At 36.2% G+C, this 19,429-nt stretch overlaps 1 protein-coding gene across 27 annotated transcripts in view; it reads right to left on the bottom strand.

The window, feature by feature from the left end:
• Window positions 1-19,429, bottom strand: part of EYA4 (EYA transcriptional coactivator and phosphatase 4) — a 152,825-nt gene that overhangs the window by 7,462 nt on the left and 125,934 nt on the right. For 16 of the 27 annotated variants that reach the window (XM_068677370.1, XM_068677373.1, XM_068677372.1 and 13 more), the window contains 6 exons: window positions 18,462-18,598; window positions 17,182-17,265; window positions 12,913-13,005; window positions 8,599-8,688; window positions 1,285-1,343; window positions 1,010-1,170 (listed from right to left, as the gene is read on the bottom strand). In XM_068677370.1, coding sequence (XP_068533471.1) covers window positions 1,010-1,170; window positions 1,285-1,343; window positions 8,599-8,688; window positions 12,913-13,005; window positions 17,182-17,265; window positions 18,462-18,598 — 624 coding nt within the window. The remainder of the gene's footprint in view (window positions 1-1,009; window positions 1,171-1,284; window positions 1,344-8,598; window positions 8,689-12,912; window positions 13,006-17,181; window positions 17,266-18,461; window positions 18,599-19,429) is intronic. The other 11 variants (XM_068677383.1, XM_068677379.1, XM_068677388.1 and 8 more) reach the window with 1 other exon arrangement.

Raw genomic sequence — 19,429 nt, forward strand, 5'->3', positions numbered from 1 at the left:
GTTAGTAGACTGCTACCCATTTCTGAGAAAGGGCAAGCAATAGTAAAAGAACACCAAGCTAGTTTTGCTGAAGGTGAGATTTCCCTTGAGTTTCAGGTTGCTCTGAAATAAATTTCATCTGAGTTGAAAAAGTCTATGTTGTAGAATGGGAGAGTGTTCACTTCGATTGCTTCCTGGTTGGATTGGCCTTGTTTCATCTTCAACTGTGGCTTTAGAAATATTCCCTATTCTCTCAGTCTCTTCTTGAGGTAGTCCTATTGATTAGGACTTCTTGAGGTAGACCTATTTCCTTCCTCAGAAGAGGCCTCTGCAAGTTGCACAGGACTCTCTAGGACAGATTCTTGCCACTAGGCTGCTATGATTTCTTAAAGGCTTGCTGGCACTTACATGAGTGAGTACATGAATGAAACTAGTAAGAGAAGAGTTCCTGTCCCAAAAGAAAGTGGATTTCTTGCAAACAAAATTAACTGTGGATGCTATAGAGTTAACAAAAGGGACTAGTGGTATGGCAATGTTAGAGTTTTTTTTGCATCCACTAGAGAAAACAGACTAGCAGGTGCAGAGCAGAGAATTAAGCAGCAAGTATGTTGTTACCAACTGGTTCAAGAAATTGTAGGATGTAAAAGAAGGCCAGCCAGAAGTAGTTTGTACTGTGGAAATTACACAACCTCTTTCCTAGAGTAACAACTTGTTTGATGTAGAATAAGTGTCTCTTTACCAAAAGTAAGTCAGGAGGATGTAGCTACAACTAATCTAGATCTGAAGGAGAAAAGGGACCTCTGTGCAAATAAAATGGAAGCCTGCCTTGCTTCTCCATCTCTGGTTCTCCTACACAACAGCACAATGTTGGATCTGTCCGTACAGTCAGGGACTTTCAATAGCTCAAGATCCAGTCAAGTAATTTTCTATTCACTCTGTGGCTTGCAAGGCAATTTCATTTGGCAAAAGTTCATTGCCATGAAGTTGAACCCGACCAGCATTCTAAATTGTTTGTGACAATTAAACTCACCTCCTATGTTGTTCTTGTAAGTATTATACAACTCTTTTACTCTTCTGTAACGGAAAGCCAGCTTCCTCATCCAGTCAACCCCTCCTCTTACACCTGTTGGCAGACAAAGGTTTGCACTACTTGCAGCTGCATGGAAGCCATCAGTTGCAAAACTGTAGGTACTGCAAACACCCAAAATACAGTAAAAATAAATACAATGTACTCCTGTAAATGCTTAATGTATTTAATCTTTAAAGAAAAAAAATAAAAAAGAAAAAGTAAATGCTCTATCTTACCTTAGGTCTTGTCCATTATCATCAGAAGAAACATCATCTATGTGAACTTGATCACATTCCTGTTGAAAAAAAAAACATCAAATGATAAATTATTTTAAAGGAGAATGTGTTCACCATATGCTCAATACAGATGAAAATATGATCGTTGCAGGCCACTAACTAAACCAGAAGATGGCAGTGTATGCACACTTACAGCTTTTTACCACCATCAATTTCCTTAAAACAATACAACCTGTAATTCCTGTGCTGTATAAATTATCAGTTAAAACAGGCCTTTAGAAAAGTGCTCTGTAATTTTAGTGTGACTTTCCATAAAAAATATTTAAATTGAAAAAAGGACAATTACAATTCACTCCTGTAGTCTCTGTAGCACACCAATAGTCCAAAATCATTGTAAGCTTATTCCCCTGCTCCCTAAAAGCTAGGGATGATGAACCTTAAAAGGCATGTAATTTGTGTTGAGTGTCTTGGAGTTTGGATGCTTATCAGATTCTTGTCTTGATTTATCCAAATGATTGTGGCTGGGAAATTGCAGACAATCAAGTGGTCCTGGAGAACTTGACTAACTTGACTATTTCCTGGTTTCAAAAGGGATGGAAGTAATTCCTGGGAACTGAGGTACATTGAAAACCTGACCCCTCCACTCGCCACCCCCTCCCCCCCCCCCAGTCTGTTTTTATGATTGGGTAGCTATTAAATATCATTTTCTGCACAAAAGTTACAGGAGAAAGATAGGAAAATGCAGGAGAAGCACAAATAAATAAAAAACTCAAGCCACCATGCAACAGTAAATACAAGCAGGAATCGTATTACTAATTTCTGTAGTTGCTAGCAGCAATAACCTACCCCAAAGACACACTGGAAATTCAGTATTCAGAGACTTTACATTACTGTATGGAAGTGATTTTTAAAAATAAAAATAAAAATTAAAATAGCTGTTATTAACATAATACTATTTTTTTATGAAAAAGTTCAAGGATGTATTTACATACAAATGACTCCTCAGCTAGTGTTTTCCAATTTACTCTCACCATAAGACAAAAGAAGCTGCACTTTCAAAATGAACAGTTTAATGCTTCAAATAGTCATTTGAGTCATCTACTTCAAACAATATTTCTCGCAAACTACCATTTCTGTCTAAAACTTTGTTTGCTTTTCCCTGAATGAAAACATCAGTAGACTTTTATCCACATGAAGTTAAAAAAAATAGCAATTTGTGTATAAAATAAACACATACTTCATTTTAATACAAGTGATCATAATTAAAATGTATGTACCAAGTCTAAAAGAATTAATGGCCAAATTGAGCTCAGCTTAACACATTAAGACAAGCATGAAAGACCTGCGTTCAAGGAAGAAAAATGAATCATTCTTCTCCCCACTGGAGAAATAGAAGTTTTTGGTTTGTCTAAGAAGATTAGCTTGAGCTTTAGAATATTTTAAAGAAGGTGCTTTTGGATGTAAATAGCAGATGAAAAGAGAAAGAAAAAGGGAAGTGACAGCTGAAATAAAAGATTCATTCCTTTATCCTAATTTATTATTTACACTCAAGAAAAAAAAAAAAAAAAAAAAAAAAAAAAAAAAGCAACTGGACTCCACCCAGTGTGGAAAAGAAGCTCAAAAATCAGATGAAAGGTCCCACTGGGAAAAAAAATCTAACTTGATATTTTTCAATATCTGAGCAGCATCTGGTTTCCTAATCACCTTGACTGATTACACTGGAGCTGGTCGAAGTATGAGATAGTTCTAGAAGTTTAAAAAATGGTCCTGTGTATTTGAACATGTACTAATTAAATGGAGAGTACACAGAAGTCTTCATGGATAAGAAGGACTTCCTGTGCTGTTTGGGTTTTGTTAAGCTGTTCAGCTATATTGTTCCAGCCTTGAAAATTACAGATAACTGTTCCACTGACAATTTAATTAAGTTTAATACGAGTGGGTGGCAAAGGCTCAGCTGTTCACTTTTACTTTTTTAACAATTTTTTTTTCTAACAATTTTTTCATTGGCTTCAGCAACAGAAGAAGAAGGAAACATGATTGTTTGCCTCTTATTCCTGAAATAAAGTTGCTAAGTTTTCAGCCATATGAAAGGATCTAAATCAACAACATCCCGTACCTTCCTCCTTTTTCCCCTTTCTCTTCTCCCCTAAGATCTATTGCTCACCTCCTAAGCAATATGGCAATACTCATTTGCTGACCAACAGTAAACTCATGTGCCCCCCACTTTTCGCATCATTTTATTTTGTCCTGTTTACTTCATCAACTTCAAGTAAAATGATTACATTTTACTTGGGGTGAAAAAAAAGAAAAAAAAAAAAAGAAGAAAAGAAAAAGATGAAAGAGGAAGAAGAAGAGGAAAAGGAAAAGGAAAAGGAAAAGGAAAAGGAAAAGGAAAAGGAAAAGGAAAAGGAAAAGGAAAAGGAAAAGGAAAAGGAAAAGGAAAAGGAAAAGGAAAGAAGAAAAAGAAAAGGAAAGAGAAAGAAGAAAAAAAGAAAAAGAAAAAGAAAAAGAAAAAGAAAAAGAAAAAGAAAAAGAAAAAGAAAAAGAAAAAGAAAAAGAAAAAGAAAAAGAAAAGGAAAAGGAAAAGGAAAGAAGAAAAAGAAAAGGAAAGAGAAAGAAGAAAAAAAAAGAAAAAGAAAAAGAAAAAGAAAAAGAAAAAGAAAAAGAAAAAGAAAAAGAAAAAGAAAAAGAAAAAGAAAAAGAAAAGGAAAAGGAAAAGGAAAAGGAAAAGGAAAAGGAAAAGGAAAAGGAAAAGGAAAAGGAAAAGGAAAAGGAAAAGGAAAAGGAAAAGGAAAAGGAAAAAGAAAAAGAAAAAGAAAAAGAAAAAGAAAAAGAAAAAGAAAAAGAAAAAGAAAAAGCAGGCAGCTTAAGCAGACTGGAGGTAGTTCTCATCAACTGATGGCACAACACTAAATCTGAATTGCTTGTAAAAGAGACCAAATAGTTGAGGGGAGGAGGAAAGGAAAGATCTCTGTCAATGTTAAAGTGAAATCCTTTTCACAGCAGCTACAGTATTGACTATACTCAAGTCACAAGTCAGTGCAAGGTCAAAACTAAGAAAGAAAAATATATGTCATAATACTGAGTGTACAGGATAGGAATCTAGGTATAATAACAGGCTTTTGCTTGAAGCAGTACCAATTTAAATTATATCTGAGAGCAGTCAATTCTTTGCAGCAAGTTTTAGAGACTGAAAATTTGAGAGTGCAGAATCAACAAATCACCCTTAAAATATTCAACACTATGCTTTCTCAGATTATACAGAAATCTCCCTTTTTATGTATTTGCTTCATTTTCTGTTAAAAACAGTTTGACCTGCCTCCCAAGTTTTAGGACTTATTTATATCTATTTTTTCTCCCTCATTTCCATTTCTCATGAGAAAACAGAACAAAACAAAACAAAACCTTCCTTAGAATATGATACGATTATGATATAAATGGAAATGTAATTCAGTCTGTTTGAAATAAATATACTTTTCTTACACTGATGATAGAGTTGGAAGATTCATGTCCAAATTCATGCTTGCAAACTGTAGAAACTGTTTTGTGGGTGTGCATAGCATGTTTTATCAACATTTCTAAAAGCTGCCTTAAAATTAATACTGAGATAAGAACAAAAACTTCCTTCTATTCCTTACCTGGTTGAGAACAGAATGCTTTACTCTGGCTATTGTTACTGATCTTAGTCCCAGCTCTAAACATTGTTTAGGCACATGAACTTTCTAGAGCACCAGACTCCTATTTTCATGGCAAAATACCAACTGCCCTCCCAAGTGATACTTCTCAAACTAACTAAAATTTATACACTGAGAATGAAATAGCTGGAGAACAGCCTAGGCTGAAATAAAACTGCAGCTTGGCTGATTAGGACATGGGTTACTGGGTCAGTGGGGAATGTCTCAACAGATTGGAATTTCTGCATCAGCAGTCATTGTAGTGAGACAGATTTGCATAAAGGAAGGAAAACTTTATTTTTGTATGTGATAACTTCCAATAACTTGGTTGTTATTACTAAACCTTGGTATGCAGTGCTTGTAACCTAGACAGAAAGAGAAAAAAGGGGAGCCTAGAAGATGCTGTGACTGAAATATAAAGGAATACAAAGGAATATAAATTCACTAGTACATTACAATTGCCAAATCCAGAGACATGGTTTATTGTGGGATGTAAATGAAAGCAAGGCAGAAGGTATGAGACCTAATGGCTCAGCACTAGAAAAGAGAGATGAAGAAAGTATAAGTAATCTCAATAATCTGTCTACTGAAAAAAAAAAAAAAAAAAAGAAAAACATATATCCAGTGAGAACTGAAGGTCTCATGTCTTGATGACAATGACTATCAGCAGATCATCACCAAGATCATAGCCTACCTCCCTCCTCCTGTGGGAGGATGGAGGAAGGAAAGCAGAGAGAGAAAGAGAACTGGGTAACTGGGGAATTCTCAGTTGGTCATCGTGTAGATACACTGTAATATTTAGTGCTTAGAAATGGCCATGTGCTCTGCAAACGTGTTTAAACAGACAGATCTAATCATCTGCGTATTAAAGGATGCATCTATGTACTTCGGCACAAGATGCCATGCTTCAAAGTAAAAAGCTTGGAATTTTGGTAATCTTATAATAGTTCTGAAACAAAGCTGAATTCCAAACTAGAAAAGACCTAATTGCATATAGAAATGTAATCAAATCTAATAAATCAAACTGATTACGAAATTTTAAAAGAGCATCCCCAAGGACATTTTCTTGATTTATCTAAAACTGAAAACTATCAGGGTAATGTTCAAGCTCTGGAATGAACTGGTGTATGAATTTTTACACAGGATATTAAAACCATTCTATGAAGAATATACAAAAGATGATGACTCAGATTTGAGAGTCACCTATGAAAGCTGAATTGGAGATCTACAAATAAAATAAATAAAGAATGGAATGAAGCTTCAATGGCCATAACCAAGAATAAAGTATATAAAGAGGTCAAAGATCCATTTTGCTGAACTCTTCCTCTTGAATGCAGCACAAGCTTGAAGAAATCTGGGCACATGCTACTGAAAGGCTTAAAGTTCATTGGGTGTCACATGAAATCTGAACATGCAAGGGCAAAGGTCTGCTAAAAAGAAATTTAAGCAATGCTTTGAAAAATTGATTTGGAATCTATCCCTGGTACAGGGCACTAGAAAGAGAACATTCACTGAATGCACTTGCATTGTCAAGTGATGACTCACTTAGACTGCAATAAAACACCGACTGGTGAAGGCATATCCAGGGTTTTACTGTCTTATGTTTCTGCTGCTGGAAAGAGGAAGTACAGTGCAGATATAGGGTGAAGTAGATCCTAGTTTCTTGACATGAAAAGAGCTGAGAACAAGTAAGGTCTGCAGGGCACGACAAGGACTTCAGCGTGGTGCTTTTCCCACTGCCCACAGCTGACAAAGGAACAAAAGTGCACGCTAGAAAAAACAACAGCCCAGTGAATGAAAAAATCTCTCTTTTTTTTTTTTTTTTTTTTTTTTTTTTTTTTTTTTTTTTTTTTTGTATTCATTCACCAAAGACCTTTCTCTAGCATTTTACACAAAACCTCTAAGTCTTCCACCTGCTGTTAGTGGAGAAATATCTGTACACAGAGGGAAATCAGGGATCCACTGTGACTAAGACAACAACTGATTTAGGTGAGGGGAAGGTCTGAAAAGTCTGCAGTTCAATTTAAGAGCTGTTTTTCATCCACTGTCTGTTCCACAAAATAAATAAAGAGATAAATAAACACAGCTGTAAGGCTGCCACATTCCACTTTAGCACATACAGACTTCTGGAGAGAAACGAAATGTCTGTGAAGCACTGCCGATGGGCCCACTCCCCAGGCAGTTGTCCCTTTGGCTGTCCATCTGCGTGCTTCCCACAGGCAAGTGATCCCCAGTGGTTGCTCCCCAGGAACAAGCCTCTCCCTTTTCTGACCAGATGCCAAGTGGCACACCCTGGGTATGTTGTGACAAAACGTGTGGTCTCCTGGTTACCTCAGGAAGAAAACGTGGGCAACCAGGAGGCTCCACATTGTCAGGATGTGACACACTACATTCTGGATATTTGAAAGCCTGCCAGATCTAAAATTTTGCATGGGAACTTCTCTCCAGATTTTCCCCTTTTATCTGGAAGGGAAATAAATAAGTAAAAGATGAAAAAAATCTACAAGCTAGATAGTACAGGATTTGATACCCAACAGGATTTGATATGCAGAGACAATGTCTGGATTGACCAAACTTCTATCTGTAATACTTCCAGAAACCTGGTGATGAGTGTCTCCCAAGTGCATGGGACAGTGAAGAACCTAAACAAAGATGTAGTTGTGTTATTGATCATGGCTTACTCAAAGTCTCTGAAAGGAATACAGGGTCAAAAATTAAATTACTGGGAAGGTAACCAAAAAAGTATGGAATTGAATCAGATGTATAAATGGTGTTTTGAATCTTTAGACTCACAAAATTTATAAATAACTGTTCTCTTCAATGCTTACAAGTTCTTTAGTCTTTTTAACAAAAAAAATAAATAAATCCAGAAATTTCTTAACTAAGTTCAGAAAGGCCTCTTTGTTAGTTTATATGGAAATAGAGACTTTATTATTCCATAAACCTTAATTTTTATTCCATAAACCATTTTGGCATTTTCCAGAATGAGCCATTCCTGTCTGTAATCTTTCACTTGAAACTCACAGTATTCTTCAGGGGGTAGAGAAGAGGAGAAGATGACCTGCACATAAGCTTCTATATTCTAATAGAAAGGTTTGGACACTGGTGGTAAGAAGAAAATTGAGATGTGACCTCAGTTTCTACAGCATTGGAGATGACACAGTCACAGTTCACTAATGTTGCGGTCTTTGAGATAAATGAAGAATATTCTATCTTTGGGCAAGAAGGGTGGCCAAAAGGATACTCAGGAGTGTGAAGAGAATAGTGCAGTCTCTTAGATCAGATGATGCCACCCCCTCAAAGCGAATGTAGAGAACTTCAAGAGAAAGAATGGGAGACACTTACATCTCTCCTGGAAATCACTGCAGAAAAATCTAAATCCATAGGCATTGAAAAGATGGCCATAGGAGAAAGATCTTTATTGGAGAGGAAGGTGTAGTTTGCAGATTACACATGTCATGGAAGGAGTCTGGTGCCACAGAAACTCACCGCCACCTGGCTAACACCTCTCTGATTAGCATATGACAAATCCGAAGTCTGGAAAGGCATATGGCATCACACATAACAAACAGTAATGCACAGCAAAACCGCTGTGTCAAAACCCCAGATATAACAGCATTTATATTCCTTCAATTCTTACCTCTAAATCGTTAAAAAATAAGTGTGTATCAGCAAGATTAAAAATCATTTCTTCCATTCGTAGTCCAAGGGTCACTGCCATTGGTGGATCCTTAAAAAACAGAAATCAAGGTTAGCTACTTAAATACCTTTAAGTTACATCATGACTTTAAAAAATGTTATATACAAAGTATTTTGAAAAATAACACTGCAACAAATTTCTCTAAAATCCTTTCAGTATTAAGCTATTTTAGTATAACACTACAAGAAGAGTTTGCTGAACCTGTGTGAAAACATTCGGGGAACTGGGTATGTTGAATCATCTTTTTTGAATGCTGAGACTTTTGTAACCTGGCTAAACTATGGCAAAGGGAAAAATCTGGTGGCCCTGTGTAAACCTGCATAAATAAGGCTGTAAACAGGCAGGGTACTTTCCACTAAATATACCTAAGAGAAAATATATATTTATTAAAATAAAAATATGCTATATTTTTCATCCCTGAGTCTTTTATAAAAATATATAAGTACCTTGATTGTCAGTTTGTGGGCAGAAGAAAAAAGAATCAAGAAGCTGTAACTGATTTTTCTGAGCCCATGTACATGGCAGAGGCTGGAACAAAATTATTCCATGTGATACCCAGTCCACCACACAATTCCTCTGGCCTCTTAGCTTATCTTCACAATTTTTGGATACATAGAAGTCCTCAACAAAGCCATGATAAACAGGATTAGGAAAGGTATTTTACCTCTACCACGTGATTTCTTTGTAACTGATTATCCTACCCATAGGAAGGTATAGGATTATCATAACCATAGGAAGGTATGGTTTATGTGGCCTTTTCAATTTCTAATGTTTCTGTTTTTAAAAAGTACAAAAGGCAGTCTGAACCCTTGTCCATTTCCCCAGACTGAGTTTCAAATAAATAAATCATCACTGCCTTACCTCTGCTTATGTGTATATAAGTTCTTCCCTAAACTCTGCTGCTCCAATATGCATCCTCACTGTGCTTTGTCCTTTCCGGTCTAAATATGTACTGTTCTCCTGTGCAGACAGGAGAATTCCCAGGATCTCATGTATGGTTTTATTGCAGGTATTCTATGAAGTTCCTGCAAGCATCTTCTAAGTATTCTTAAGTATGTTTACAATCTATGGCACAATTCTTAAGGTACTCTACAGTAATGTGAAAGCATATGCAAATTTGATTTTGTTACAGATAATCTCTTCACTTATTTTGAAAAACAAGATTCCTGTCCCTGGATGGGATTCATTCAAAATGTTTCTATTTGTTTGTAGGTCAGCTTTCATTTTATCAAATCATGCTACCTCAGCAAGATACAAAAATTTCCTGTTTTGAAATGTTTGTCTAAGAAACTTTATTGCGCAGCAAATGTGAGGCATTTAATTTGATTTTTCTAGGCTTGCTAGGAAAGAGGTTGAGAAAAATTACATCATCTTACGTTTCTTTAAGGATAAGAGCACACATGGACAGTTTCTGATGCCTACCTGACAGCTGGTAACTACTTATTCCACTGCCTTAATCATCTGCCTGAGCTTGTGAGGTTAAGCTAACATTTTACACTTAAGATACTACAATATTTTTCAAAAGTGGTTATGATACTCTTCTCATTAAAACAAGAACAAAAATCTAAATTTCATAATTTAAAGTGATTGACACTTGTGAGTTTTTAGAAATCTTTTTTTTTTTTTTTAATACCTTGATATTACAAGTCTAAAAGTTTACCAGTATGTTCCCATCTGGAAAAAAAGAAAAAGAAAAAAGAAGAAGAAGATAAAAAAGAAGAAAAAAAAACCACCACCCCATTCAAAACCTCAAATGATCATTCATTAGTATTAGGATCAAAGGCTTCCCAATCAGGATCATACATCTGCTACTCTAGGGCTTCACAAAGACAGATTAAAAGATGGCTTCTGCCCTGAAGCACTTAAAAAACTAATAGTAAAATCTGAAACATAGACATATTTTGACCCTTGCTCATGAAAAAGTCAGACTTGAAGAGGAGAATAGCGTGTAAGAAATTGTAATGATCCAAAGTTAGATACAATGCTCTGGCACTGAAAGGAAATATTTTTATATTGACCTTTGAACTGGTCTAGACTATCTTTTAGAAGTAAAAACCAAAGGCAGTGCCTAGTAACGTAACTTCATCCCATACGTCTTCTGCAATCATGTTCACTGGATCTGAAAACCATGTGGGTGAAGGCAGCAGCAAGTGTAAAGGTCAGTTTTCCAAAGGGATGATTAAAGAACGCACGTCAGCAGATTTGCAAAAAATCATGTAAGATACTTAGAACACAAATCATAAAAATACTTTGGACTCATGAGATTCCTCATCAAGCCATAATGCTTTTATCAAAATGTCATCATGTATACACGTGTTCCTCTCTCCTTTCCCTTGCAGTTTCTTCTGTGCACAGTAAATTATGATTATTTTTTTTTCTCCTTAGATACAATATAATAAAGAGTTTTTGCAATGTTTTTTTGCCTTAGTCCTATGAACACTAAGGTATGTGCATAACTTTATGCACAGGTGGTAACTCATTATTATTTATGTGAGTTAAGTTACTCACTGGAGTGCTTCCAAGACTGGAATCTTAAACTTCTGATTCTCAGCCTCTTTTTTTCTCCTTCCTGGGAAGAAGTGGAGTGAAATGAGGAAATATGCTATAACATATTCCATTATAATCCAATTTATTTTTACAGAAACTACCAAATATGTATCACAATTTCCTGCTTTGCCTAGTATACTTGAAAGATATAAATATGACATAGCTTTTATTATTTTCTTATTAGTAGAACATTTGTAACCAACTATGCCTGACTTTATTACTGTTAAAATTAGATTTCCTACATTCCTGTTTTGACAAAGGCATGTGTAGGATATTGCCAGGTACTATATGTAAAATAAAATAAAACGAAGAGACTTCATTTCAGCTTAGCATGAAATCAGTCTGGGATCTCCCTGTAACAACTTCTACTAAGAAGAGTCACTGGAATTGAAATCTCAAGGCAGGAACAATTCCTCCTTGAATAAATTTGAACAAACATGCACTGCAACTGTTTAACAAGAATTAGACATCAAGTTCCAGCTCTTGCCATGTAAGTCCATCCTTTCACATAGAAAAATAAACAGAGGAAGCAGATTTATCAGTGTCTTGTGGTTTTAAAGTGTTTGCAGAATGTGGAGGAACATCCCAATCTTTATTTTACTGTCTTTCAACTCAAAGCAGGAGTTGCAGACTGACTCAAGTGGCAAAAAGAACTGAGTTGAAAAGAGAGAAATATGCAGCTGATATAGATTCAAGCACAGCAAACTGAGAAATTAAATGAAAGGCAGACTAAACTTCTGCCAAAATGTTGTTTTGTGCTACTCTGCATAAGCACATACTAAAGAGGAAATTAATAATAATAATAAATAATAATAAAGAAACTAAACAAAACAAATCTGGAAGTTTTACCCAGATAATTTGCAGAATAAACCAGCATAACTCTTTGGCCCTCAGAGGGGCCATCTGATTTTAGCCAGATATCACTAGCATGCAAAGGAAACAGGACCAGCTATGGCACTTCTGTATACCAAAATACCACTTTAGTTACATTATTTTGAAGGCACTAAACTGGAGCCAGACTGTCTGCCTTTGGACTTTTCTACTAGACTGGTCCATCCACTAGAATGCCTCCTGGGAGACTAGGTAAAAATATCCTGGGACAACCAATATTTATACGTTTTGACCAAGAGAAAAGTGGCTTGAATGAAGCCCCAAAAGCTCAGTGGTCATTATTGGAAGAAAACTATTTAATATTATTTTGGAAGGTCGGTTTTCAGCACAAGATGTTCAAAAATAACTTCATTTCTTGGAAAAATAAAATACAAACATAGCAAAGAATTTTATACAAAGCCTCACATGACAAGTAGGTAAACAGGCAGTCAGGTAGATTTATTCTGAGAGGAATTTGTATGCACAAAGTATTAAACATAAGCAAGAAATCAAACAAGTAAAATATATGAATAATGTTATAATAATAGATTTTCAATGGATGGCTGTCCTGACAGACTTACAACAGCAGCAGTGACCCCTGGAACAAAAAAAAAAAAAAAAAAAAAAAAAAAAGTAGAATTTTTTAACTTATATACTAATATTTTTTAGTTTAAAGACACTTCCCTACATTACATAGGAATCCCAGATTTAAGTTCAGCTCTCACAATCTCATAGGGGATACTCGTTCCTGGAGAGTTTCACATAAGTGGTAATGGAGAAAGAGAATACATCTCTTAATAACCATATCTGGTGGCTGATGAAGGACAACTCACGTACTCCACAAGGAGTTTCTGTTCCGTGCTCTCCAGAAGGCAGTAGGAAAATGGACTCAGAGGTCTCAGACAATGAGGGAGTGAATGGAGAGCACAACTGGAAGTCATGAGAGATACATGATTAATATAGACGAACTAAAGCATGTTCATGAGTGAATTTGAGAGTGTCAACATGTGTGCTAATAGTGACAAAGTTTTTCCGTTTAATGACTAGAGAAGCAGTATGTGAGCAATAAAAACCTTCGGAGCCTGTTCAAGAGAAGTCTACAAGGTTAACATGGCCTCCCTGACAACTTCCTGGCATTTGCAATTCTATAAAAAATGTCAGGATGTGATCATGAAGTGTGGATTGGTTTTGATTTTGGCACTTGGAGATCACATTCTCATCTTCCCAAGGGTATGAGGGACTTTCATACTATTTGTTTTTACCAGTTCCACTTTAACTCACAACATTTATCTGTGCATCCTTGCCCTCTGGTTTGACCTGGTGGAAATGAATGAAATATAAATGCTCTGAGGTAGAAAAAAATCAGCTTAATCAGCCTTATATCACTGAGAATAACTGGAATATAATGGAACAAAGAATATATGCTGTTCACAGGGAATAAGAATGTACCTCATAAACTTTAACAGATGATGAAATATAACACATGTCCTGTCACATCAACAAATCCTTACTTAAGAGTTCAGCATTGTAGAAAAGTGTATCTGCCAACTGGTGCTCAGCTGCAAAAACCATCATCAGCCACACAAGTCATAATATAACAGCTCAAACGATGATGTTCATGATTTACTACTGCAGTAAATAATTAAAAATAGCAATGTACTAATTTTATGAAGTATGAGGCAGATGAGCAAATGAGGTGAACAATGAGAGGTACTTTCAATGCTGGGAAACAGCACAGTTACCTTGAAACCTAACAGAGGTATAGGGTATTTTTTATTCTTTCCTTATATTAATTCTGACAAATGTGATCAAATAACCACTACACCAAAAGTCAGACAGAAGCATCAACAGGTAGAAAACAGCAAGACACAGAATCGTTCTCTGGATACGCTTTATATCTTGATATTTTAAAGTGATACATTGATCTGCCTCTGGCCAAATCTCTCCTGCTTAAGTTGAGTTCAAAGCTATGCTCTACTGGTGCTGAGGTTAAAGGCAGCAATTTGCTGGTCTCTCCCCCTAGCTATAACAGCATGACAGCCAACCCCACATACTGCACTCCATGCATTTTATAATGCACAGAAAAGTGAGATTTTTATTATTATTATTATTAATATTTTGTTTTTCCTTGCTCACTGGAAGAAATTAGGTAAAGACATAATGAAAAAGGAGAATGAAAGTTCACACATCAAGAAATAGATATAAGAGAACTGAGAGGGTAAATATCCTTGCTTGTCTGTGTATTTGCACTGGTCCTAAACACAGCATTTCACCCTTTTAAAGTACAAAGTGAGCACACTTGGTATAAAAAGACTCCTTCCCTTCCCACATTAAAGAATCTCTAATCTCATTTAGAATATTTAAATACAGAATATTTAAACCCAATAGTAATATAAAATAAATATGGAAAAGATACACATGTGCAACTGAGTATCTATTAATATTACACACCTTTAATTTTATTTTTATTTTTTTATTCAGAGAAAAAATCATCACAAAGATATAATTTAGTATCATTGTTATTTTGTAGTACCCTAAGAATTTTTCATTGTACAGGCTTTCTAGGAAAAAGTAGCACCTGCAACGCTTCCAAAAGACCACTGTGCTCGCTGGGAACTTCACCATTCATGGGCTATTTATCCTCATAGTGATCCAATTCTCATAACCTTGGTTTGAATTAAGACCTTGTTTATAGATAGAGATCATATGCAGGAATGATAAGGGCTACATCTGCTAGAGAGTTCATGCGCCAGAAGCTGACTGAGGTGCAGCTGTGCTATCTTTTCATTCTCTTATGTCTATCCTCTTAGGCACTTAGGCTCAGACAGATCCCATCTTAAGTTTAGACAACACTTCAATGACATGCAAAAGTTAAAGCCTACTAATGATAAGCTCTGCTTGCATTCCCTTTTGCACTGCCACATCCTACTGTTGCAGACAGCAATATACATATTCCAGTTTAACTGGTACCTTCTCATTACATTCTCTATAAATATGTTAAAGGTAGTTACTGTAGGGTAAAAGAAACAAAACAAAACAAAACAAAAACCAATTTTCTATTACAGTCCCTGGAAATGAACACATTTCCCTATTTGTATGGATGTTGCTTATCAGTACAAAAAAAAAAAAAAAAAAAGTTACTTAAGAATTCCTCTCCTTTTACTTCATGATTGTCCATGACATTTGTTTACTGATGCTGATCTCAGCAGTATAAATACATTAATTTCATGTGCCCTTGGGATATTTTTGGTTTATACAAGCCAACTTTATCTGCTGGCAATACTACTGGCTGTTAATATGCCTTTACTGTTTCTAACATCTCTGTATGGAGAATCAATTATAGTAACAGCTGAGTTCTTAAAGACCAGTGGCACTGGTCTTTTTCAAGTATCCATACTCATAACAGAAGCAAGAATCCAAGAGGAATTACTTTTCTGTAGCTGTCTTTAAGACAGTTTATAGTTATCCATAAATTTTTGCGAGTTAGAAAAATCTGCTCTGATTTTTAAAACTTTGTAATAGTTGATTCAGACTTTGCTAATAGAGTATGTGAGGTGCATGAGATGGAAACATCCTGTGGGCACAATCAAACACGGATGAAAGAAATGACAGCATCACTGTGGCAATTCTGCAAGCTCTGTGGTAGTCTGTGGGCTATACTCAAAAGTTATACAAATGTTCATGTTCAGCTAGGTTTCTCTCTTGATTTGCTAATAAGAAATTAGAAATGGTTCTGACAAAGTAGCTGTTGTTTCTGTGTTTGAAAAACAGCAGAAGTTTTTGACAGAGTACTGAAATGATACAGGGCTGTTAAGTTGCAACATAAGGAAGCCTATTTTGTATAAGACATGAATAATTACACTTAGCAATCCAGAAAATCAGATTTTTGTCTGGGTCTGTGAGTATTTTATTACCTTTCTCTTTTTATAACCACAAATATCTGCCTTGAAACACAGAGGACTGGCCCATCAGCAGTTATAATCTGGAGGTTCTGGCTTTGGAAATTTCTGACCCATTGGCTGGGGAGTTTGGGTGTGGAAAGCTTTTCTCTAATGTACTTTCTCACAGGCTTCTCTTAAGCATCTGATTCTGGCTGAGATAAAGAGGCAGGAAACTTATGATAAACAAGCAGTTCTTCTGCTTGTCTAAGTTTTAAGCTTTTCTTAAGCAAAAATAAGTTTGCATTAATTATTCTTTAATGGCACAACACCTAGTAAACCTCTTGCATGCATACCAACATTCTTCATGTCCATTTTTCTCCCTTCCATACATTTGCCCTAATGTTTTTGTTTGATTAACTTCTGTCCTTCTTGGCAGCCCACTCCCACTGCTACATGATGTTTTTTTCCCCCAGCCCCTTCTCCCCCTTGCTCCTGCCACCAGCAGGACTCCCTGCTGACTCAGCAGGGCAACTCCACCTTATCATCCAGTGGGCTGTGGCTCCTTTCCTCTCCCTCCTTCTCTCCCTCTTTTCTTCCCTCCCTCTTCCTGTTGCTTTCCCACTCACTGCTCTGTGACCTGAATGCCTTTTGGATCTCCTTGCAGGAAAGAGAATGAGTGCAACTGTCTGGTGGGGAGAGGGATTCACTCCCTAGCATTACTCAGACTAGAGTCAGCCAGTGGGACCAAAGATGCAATGGAAAAGCTGGGGAGTAAAAGAATAACATCTGCAGCTGGCATTTAAACAGGTCTGTCTGTCTTACTCATCCTGATTCATCAGTTTCACTGTAAACCCATCATTCTAGTTTTCTTATTTCTTCCTCCAGTTTTCTTACTTTTTTCCTCTATGCATCCAAATACAGTCAGTTATTTCCATTTGCCCACTGAATCCATTGTCTGCCTGGAATGACTGTTCCAATGTAGATCAGGAACCTTGTCCTTGTTCTTCTATAAACTTTCCCCTCATTTGTAACATCTGCTTCAGTACTGCTTTGTATTCTGTGCTTACAGTTCATCTCTTTTCTCTCCTTGACTTTTTCATGTTAACCTTCTGAAAATGGGGTTTACTACACACCTTCCCTTCCCTGAAGCCATTATGAACACACAGGTGTACAGGCCAGACAGTTATGATACAGTGAATCAACACGGAAATCATGGATCACATACCTTGCCATACTTTTGTGCATAGGATCCTGTAAGCAGTGAATGAAAAACTATGATTGTTTCATCCAAATCCCAAACAAATACACGCTGAAAAAAAAAAAAAAAAGGGGAGACAATATTAATTAAACACAGATTTCAGAAACATGATGGGGGTCAAATGCAATAGTTATTGTAATGATAAACTCACATACTCCTCTTAGTAACATAACAAGTCTTAGTGACTCAAGGTTCTTCTTTTCTCCTGCATAGCAAGAATTAAGTCTTGGGCAGAAGTACTACCTGCCACACAGAATGTCATACAGGATTTAAATCTTATTTTAGGATTAAAAATATGTATATTAATAACAGTTACTGTATAAAAGCAATGTACATGGCATGTGAATTCAGTGCTTTGCACTGCAGCCTATCCTATCACCCCAGCATTGACTATCATTAGCCAAGTCTTAGCAAAGGTCTGTTTTCTGCTGTACCCAGAAGTGGTCAGTGAAGGCATAGGCAGCATGGCTGGCCAGAGCTAACCACTCTGAACACCTGTCTCATGGTGGCAGGAGGCACAGCAGACAGGTGAACAGCACATTCCTCCAATGTCAGTGTTACACACATGCAGGCGCTGAGCTTCCTTCTCCCGCATTATTATATTAGCATGCTGCTAATGCAGGAGTACTAAGACTATAATTACCCCATTGTTAAGAGATCATCCATTTTTTAAATCATCCCTGCATATATTAGGCAGGTATATTTCTTCACTAAGGCATCAATATTACACTTAAGTACTGTCATAACTTTACTCATGTCAGCTACATCACTGAAATCCACTGACATTAGTTAAAACATAAAGACAGGTCTGTTCATAACTACTTGAAAGGCTATGGACAAATGATCCTGAATATTTACATTGCATTCATAAATAAATGTAGTAACACTGAGAAACCTATTTGAGATTTCCTATTCAAAAAACTGAAAGAAACTCTGACTATTTTGAATAAACAAGTCTCACAATTTTGCGGTTCTATTGTATGAAGAACTAAATGACCCATAATCAGAGCTAAAAAGTGGAAGGCTGAATCACATTTACTTTTCTTACCTTGTCATACAGAACTGTAATGTCTCATTACACATGTATATTAAAACAGCAGCTAATATCTGTTATGTTCAGTTAGTGACATCAAGTCCATGATGTTTTCTAAAGTGCCTTAAGCTATTTCCACAGCTGTACTTTTCAGAATTTACTTTTCATCAGAAGAAACTTCCACATTACCATTCATCAATTACTGCAGGCATACCTCCAAGTCACTGTCCGGAGGGGGTGATGGATTATTCTTCCGCCCTCTACCCCGAGACTTTGACCCAGAACTCCTACATGTTCTCTCATCAAGATCTTTGATTGGCGTGGAGGGGCTCTGTACTGTGTCAAACTCCCCTGTAAAGTCAACCATTCATAGCAAAATTAGTGCTGGATTTTTAAGTAATAAACTTTTTTTTTTTTTTTTCCCCACAGCTAGACAGACCTGTATGCAAACACAGCCACAAGATGTGCTTAAATAAATTGTACAAAATGAATGATACACAGTTTGTCCAGTGTAGAAAGAGTCCGCAGATGCCACACTTTTGACTTTACAACGAAAACGTTATAAATCTTAGTAGAATATGAGAGAGATAAAAATAATACATATGCTTGTGCAGACCTACACATAGATACATGAGCACACGCAAAATATTGATAGATCCAAGGAAAATGTATTTTAGAAGTCATACTTATCAAAAGTCAGACTTATCAAAACATGAAGTGCGTTTTTGTTAAAACAGTTTATTTCCCATTTTTGGAGTTCAGTTGGACTTATTTCCAAGTCCTGTGTTTTACCAGAACACCCTTCGGTACTCATCCACACACACCAAAATACCAAGACTACTTCATCTCCTCCTCCATCCTCTACTCTAGTAGAGGTGTTTTTTTTTTTTTTTTCCACTTTAACTCTGCCCATGAATTGGCAGAGGAAAGTCACAATTTTAAATGTAATATTCCACTTATTACCAGAAAAAGTGTAAAGTCATATTTGCTATAGTCTGACCATCCTTCTATAAGTACTGGTCATTGTCTGCTGCCAGAGAAAAGACATTGATCTAGAAGGACCTTTGATCTAGTATGTCATAGTTGCTCTTAATGCTCAGGCTTATATCCCTGACTTTTAAAATGTAATCTGCTTTGCCTCTGTTGGTAACAAATGGCTTTGGAGGTGATCACACACAACAG

This window comes from Anas acuta, chromosome 3 (assembly GCF_963932015.1).
Source record: "Anas acuta chromosome 3, bAnaAcu1.1, whole genome shotgun sequence".
NCBI classification, from domain to species: Eukaryota; Metazoa; Chordata; class Aves; order Anseriformes; family Anatidae; genus Anas; species Anas acuta.